Below are 6,895 nucleotides of genomic sequence, written 5' to 3' on the forward strand. Positions count from 1 at the left end.
TTAAAGAGTAGTTTCTAGGTTTTAGCCAGGTTTAAACATAGTAAGGGTAAAGCAGATTGTGGGGAGGAGCCATGATGAGAAGTTCTCAGGTTTAAACACAGTAAGGGTATTGATCCGGTCACCCCCTTGACCAAATCAATACCAACAACAATCTTCACTGAAGTTCTTCATGTATCTAGCCCTAAGCAAGACCCTTCGGCACAGAACATACCATCCAATCTCTTGTCGCAGTTGCTCATCTTTATCACCTCTAAGCCATTGAGAATGGCAATTAGCAAACCTAAGCCAATGTTGGTAGTTGTCCCTACCTGCACCTTGATTGTGCCACTGGCCATGCACGCCTGCATCTATCATATTAAGCACGAGATCTTAAGGTGAAGAGGTCGAGACGTGAAACAACACCCATCAGCCCATTGATGTAGAATACTCAATTAACAAGACCATGGTTTTGAGTGGGGATTTGTCCATCGTTGTTAGTCTTACAGAGGTGTGGGAAAACGTTCCAAGAGCATGTGGGGACGGTGGATATGGTTGATAAAGAGTGGGAGCACAAAGGAGGAAAATTAGTTTTAATGATTGATAAAAAAATTAGATAATACTCGAAGAGTGTTTGTGTCATTTCATATACCACTTAACGGTGATTAAAGGTTTTATACTAAATTGATACATTTTGAAAATTTAGATACTAAATCGATACATTTTAAAAGTTTAAAGACCAAAATAACACTAAACCCAAAGTACAGAATACTAGTCTGAATTTTTCCCTAAATTTTTATTGGTTTTCTGGTCTTATTTTCTCAAACCTCAATGTATTATGCTACATACTCCTTTTATTTTGATAGATTTTTCCGTTTGTCACTGTTCAAAAATTATTCATTGAAAGTCGACAAAAACCCTTTATTATGATTGTATTCTTAATTTTTATACTAATCGTTGTCATTGCAGGGCATATTTATTATTTATGACATTGCAAAACAACAAATTTTTATACTTTTCATTAACTCATGTAACATCAACCATTTTCAAATAACACAATGTTTTTATACATTTTTAACATTTTCCAAACACAATGTTTTTATGTATTTGAAAAAATTCCTATTTTTTCATAATTTTAATATTTGTTAAAATTATACTATATCATTTATTTTGTTAACATAATATAATTTAATTTTTCACATTCTGATCTGGCGGTTGAAAAGTCGTCCGCAGGTAAGCTCAGGCTATTGGAATCACTCCCTCTGAAATTAAAGCATGCCTGATTTTCCTTCTTCAGTCAAGCAACTACTCCACTCTCGGCGACAATTTCTTTCTCTGTACAGTGTGAATCAGAGCCAGAGAGAGAGAGAGAGAGAGAGAGGGCATGCTAGAAACATTTTTTAGGGTTTCGAAATTGCAGTTGACTTTAGAGTGAGAACATAAACGCTCACGTTCTCTGTGATATAAAAAAAAAAAAGTTTCATGTTCTATTTGTTATAATATGCTACTATAAAAGAAAAGGAGCGAAGGGCGATACCTCCTCTTCTTGTCGTTCCTTCTTCTCTGTGGAACGTGAGGTTACGAAGACATGACGGGGCGTAGAGATGGGCTGTTGATGAGAAACAGCGGACAGTCACTGCGGGGGTCGAGAATCGCCCTTGCGATTGCAACTGGAGTTCTTCTAGGATGCGTCTTCGCCTTCTTGTTTCCTCATGGATTCTCTGCTTCCGATCCGCCGGCTCAAGGTCGTAGAATTCCAAGGACCAGTCTTCAGGTACGAATTTTATTCCTTAAATACGTACTTCTTTCTTTAAAGATATTGAAATGGTTATTGCACTTCTCATTTTGAGGATTTAATCTCCCTTTGCATGTTATTCGACTTCTGAGAATCATGTGGATTTTGTTTGACTTTGAGATTAGGTACGGTTATAGGTTCAGAGGAAGTGATTCGAATAGCATGTGGTTACTATTGGAATTGATAAGTTACTGCTTGGTAGTTCACTGAAAAAGATTGTTGTGGAAGACTCAAGACCGAGCAGGAAAATAACGGTTCATATCTATAGCGAGATTGCATCATCTCCGTTTAAATTCTTTCCGTAGAATAGTCTGCTATGAATTGATGATGCTTTGGGTTTAGATCTCTAAAATTTGGAACTTCCCTGGTCCCGTGCTGAAAATGAGAAAGTTGACCTTGGTTTCTCAGTTTGATTTTGAATCTGAATGACACTGTTGTGAATCCATTCTGGACACAAACCTTAGTGCTGATTCATTGGGGCTTGGAATTGATAATTTGATATATTTGTAAGGAAAAGAAAAGTGAAATGCTTATTATGTGGGATATCGAGTTGAGAAAGATAATTGCCTTTTAATATCCATAAAAAAATTGGACTTTTTTTATCAGCACAAAAAGTTGGACAATTTGTTTTTAATGTTGTTAAATCAGTGTGACTCACGCGATTCAAATTGTATGATTTGAATTGAATCAAACCCCCATTATTCAGTTCTTCCACCAAAGCCCATTTTGGCCAGAATTATGATTGAATTCTTTTGAACCCCATTGAATTGCATGAATTCTAAGATGATTTGATGGGATTTGAACAGAATTTAGAAGGTACATAACCGGATTCTAAACTCAGTTTTAATCATTATATTAATATTTTTTGGGTTCCTTTAAAAACTCATCTAGACCCAAGATTGAAAATCAATTAAGAATTTGACATTTGGGTTTATTTCACCTCAAAACCCTATCACAAAGAAATATTTATATTTTCTTGATCACTTGATTATTTTAATTCTCTTGTTGTTTTCTACCTCAAAGGAGGACTAAATGCATGTAAAAGATGGAGCTATGGAAAATAGTGAATACATGGGTTGTGTTTGGTACGATTGCTGTTTCTACCTGAAATGTTTTGGGTTGATCAATGCAAACTGATGAGAGATATGTGTTGTTGCATCACATATGAGAGTCACTTCAACTCCCCACCCCCCAGGAGCAACAAACAGCCTCCATGCATGCATTTTTAAGTAGGCCTGTTTCAACTATAGACAGTCATATTCATTGTCAAACTATTGTCTCTGATCCCTCAAATCATTTTTCACTAATTCAACCTTCAATCTATGTTCTTTTTGGCTTGCCCTTTAGTTCTCCTATATCCTTCAACTGCAACAGGTCACATCCTAGTGGTGCTGCAAATGGTGTTATTTGCATGTGGCTAAATCCCACACTTTGGGATGTTTTCATTAGGTTCCTTTTGACAATATTGGTTTGTAAATTGAATTGTATCAGCAGTGTTTTGTTGTTGGTATCCATGATTTTTTTACTGTTTCTGTGGCATGAAATTGGGTGTTGGTAGGAGATTTTTGAAAACCATGGTTTCCATTATCCTCTTCCCTCTCTTGGTTTGTTAGGTTGGTTCGTCCATGTGTGAATCACCCGAAAGGATTAATATGTTGAAGTCGGAGCTTGTCTCAGTGTCAGAGAAGAATGCGGAGCTGAAGAAGCAGGTTAGGGAACTAACCGAAAAGCTTCGGTTGGCTGAACAGGGGAAGGATCAGGCTCAGAAGCAGTTCCTTGTTTTAGGTGAACAGCATAAAGCTGGGCCTTTTGGCACTGTTAAAGGTTTAAGAACAAACCCAACTGTTGTTCCTGATGAATCTGTGAACCCAAGATTGGCAAAGATGCTTGAGCAAGTTGCTGTCCGGAAAGAGCTTATAGTTGCACTTGCAAATTCAAATGTGAAGAATATGTTGGAGCTGTGGTTCACTAGCATCAAGAAAGTTGGCATACACAATTATTTGGTGGTTGCTCTGGATGATGAGATTGTAAATTTTTGCAAATCAAATGACGTCCCAGTGTACAGAAGAGACCCTGATGAAGGTATTGATTCTATTGCAAGGACAGGTGGTAATCATGCTGTCTCTGGCTTAAAGTTCCATATCTTGAGGGAGTTCTTGCAGCTGGGTTACAGTGTTCTCCTTTCAGATGTTGATATTATATACTTGCAGAACCCATTTGATCATCTTTATCGGGATTCAGATGTGGAGTCTATGACTGATGGCCACAATAACATGACTGCTTATGGATATAATGATGTCTTTGATGAACCCGCCATGGGTTGGGCTCGATATGCACATACCATGCGAATATGGGTTTATAATTCTGGCTTCTTTTATATAAGGCCCACGATTCCCTCAATTGAGCTTTTGGATCGTGTTGCTGATCGGCTCTCTTGGCAGAAGGCATGGGACCAGGCAGTCTTCAATGAGGAACTATTTTTCCCTTCACATCCTGGTTATGATGGACTTCATGCTTCCAAGAGAACAATGGATTTCTATCTCTTTATGAATAGCAAAGTCCTATTTAAGACTGTGAGGAAAGATGATAAACTAAGAAAGTTAAAGCCAGTAATTGTTCATGTGAATTACCATCCAGATAAGTTTCCAAGAATGAAAGCAGTTGTGGAATACTACGTTAATGGTAATCAAGATGCACTGAAATCCTTCCCAGATGGTTCAGAGTAGGAAATCTTGTTTTTTTCTTTGAGACAGCCCTTTGCTTAACAGGCTTTTAATGTATTCAAAAAGTATACATGTAGGTCAGTTTGATTTCACCTTTCAAGAGCTCTGTGAATTATGTCTATCCATTTCCACTGGGTTTGTTTCCACTATGAATTTTGCTTTCTCTTCCACTATAACTGATTCTTGTTTTCATTTAGTTAGCCCACCTGCCATATATGACCCAGTGTTCCATAGTTCTTATGCAAAGACAAAAAAAGGGTGAGTATGTTGTTTTGTATTTCTGGATGTAGACGAGTGTTCCCTGTAATGTGGTGTAATGTACTTAGTAGTCTTGTATTAGTTGAGCCCTAGTTCATCTACTTGAGCACGTCAACTAGATATTTGCTTTATCTGAATGTCCAGTATCCATACTCTATCCATTTTATATGTTAACAGTTAACTTTAAACAGAAGACAGCTATTAGTAGCTGAGTTTTACAGTCCACATTGTAGGTGAAACATGTTTCATCTCCTCAGGGATCTTAAAAGCATGAACTAAGTATTTACCTACAATTTTTCAGACATGGTCTTAGTGAAAACCAAATGAAATTGGGATTCAATGATTTGAACATTTTATGATATTCCCATTCATCAAAAAGCATTTATGATATTCCTTCCAAATAAAGGAATTTAAACCCTCAGTACCTACCATCCATGGACTCTTGGGGCACTTTTGTCTTCATTGGGTCTCATTGCTTGACCGGTAGAAATCCACCAGAGATTTGTCCCATCTTTAGCATTCTGTGGCATAAGCAATTTTAATCTCATTGATGGTCAAAGAGGTGACAAAACTTGCAGATTGTGAGATTGTTTGTTAGGTACCCCCCCTCCCCCACCCACACACACACCGCTTCAATACCTTTGCCTAGTGGATGCCCCTTGGGGAAAACAACATTTGATGCTTGCTAAATTGTAAATACCGTTCATCAACCTTTTCTATTGTCTTACCATACCTACCTAACATGACCCCCCAGGTCCTTCATATCTCCCATACTCTGATCATGAATAATCTGGTGGTTGCATCCTGTCCCTTTTCTTTTCCTCGTTATCCTTTCCCCCATGTAAAAGAACCCCTTAGCCAGTTTGGGAAGCTTCTAGGCAAGGTTTAAAATATCGACATGTATCGGCCGATACATATCGTTCTGGGACCCTTCTGATACACTCTTATAATGGATGTATCGGGGGTCTGACCGGTTCAGGGTGGAGCCCTAAACTGGTCCCCCTGAACCGGTTTCAGAAAAAATATATATAAAAAAAAGTAAAAAAAAAAAAAAACACTATCGATTTGCCCAATACACCCGTATCAATATTTTGAACCTTGCTTCTAGGATATGATTGCCGTTTGGCTGGCACCGCAAAATGTCTAGGCCATGACTTCCTGCACTACCAAAAGAAACTACTATAGGTTCTAAAAACTTGAATTAATAAAAATTAACAAACCTCGTTTTCTTAGAGGCTCTGTTATTCAGGATGAGGCTGTTGAAACAGTTAAATTTAAGATGGGTAGAGATTGAAGGAGATTCACTACTGATAATTTCTTGGTTGCAAAAAGGAAATTCGCGATGTAGATGCTTCCTTCTCGTGGGTGAGAAGGTCTGCAAATGGGTATCGATACATGTCGGTCTGTATTAGCTAATGCGTATCATATCGGTGGTTCATTGATACGTGAAATAAGAGGAATTTCGGGGTAAGACTTGTTTCAAGGGGTAGCCAGGCCTTTAACCGACCCACCCTGAGGCCATGAACATGTTTGTAATAAAGGAAAAAACTAAAAAACATAAAAACTAGTCGATAAACAAAGGAAGATGTTACAAACATTGATGATTGGCAAGAGCTGTAATGAATTTTATTAAAAACAATTAAGACCTAAAAGGGATTTTATTTGATTAGTGGATGGATTTTATTACAGACAATTAAGATTGGAGAGGGTTTTTTGTTTCGACTTCTTACATTTTCGACGATTTAGTTTTGAAATAACTAACCACGTATGAAAAATGAGAGGTCTGTTGGTTGTGGTGAGAAGACCCCTCACCTCCCCCTCTTTCCTCTCTGTATTATATATTTAGATGTCGTAGTCGTGCATTGCCTGGCAGCCTGGGGTTATAATTGAGTTATTGCATTTGCCACGCCCATCAAATTGCACAATTAACATTTTCTGCATTGAACTTTAATGCTTGTAAAGTTGTAATTAAGAACCATAAATGTGCAAATTTCAGTTGCATTTAGTTCTCGTTAGTTGATCTCATAAATTTGGGGTGAAATAGACGAATATTTTACAATGAGAGGAATTTAGAATCTATCTTGAAGCGCCCAGTTATTGGTGTAAGAACGTCGGTCCCTTGTAATGAATGAAATGGGAAATT

The 6,895-nt window shown here is 37.6% G+C and overlaps 1 protein-coding gene across 1 annotated transcript; it reads left to right on the plus strand.

Annotated features, from left to right (window-relative positions):
• The first annotated feature begins 1,221 nt into the window (after positions 1 to 1,221).
• Positions 1,222 to 4,670, plus strand: LOC104595749 (arabinosyltransferase RRA3-like). Its single transcript, XM_010256619.3, has 2 exons — positions 1,222 to 1,750; positions 3,385 to 4,670. The coding sequence occupies exons 1-2, from the start codon at positions 1,565 to 1,567 to the stop codon at positions 4,495 to 4,497; spliced, it is 1,299 nt and encodes a 432-aa protein (XP_010254921.1). The 5' UTR covers positions 1,222 to 1,564; the 3' UTR covers positions 4,498 to 4,670.
• Positions 4,671 to 6,895: the final 2,225 nt, after the last annotated feature.

The sequence above is a fragment of the Nelumbo nucifera genome, chromosome 5, assembly GCF_055504915.1.
Source record: "Nelumbo nucifera cultivar China Antique chromosome 5, China Antique-T2T, whole genome shotgun sequence".
Classification (NCBI taxonomy): domain Eukaryota; kingdom Viridiplantae; phylum Streptophyta; class Magnoliopsida; order Proteales; family Nelumbonaceae; genus Nelumbo; species Nelumbo nucifera.

Excerpts from the sequence above, each read along its gene's own strand:
- LOC104595749 (XM_010256619.3), top strand. The coding sequence starts at position 1,565 with ATGACGGGGCGTAGAGATGGGCTGTTGATGAGAAACAGCGGACAGTCA. Across the intron at positions 1,751-3,384 it reads TTCCAAGGACCAGTCTTCAG|GTTGGTTCGTCCATGTGTGA; the intron begins GTACGAATTTTA and ends TTGGTTTGTTAG.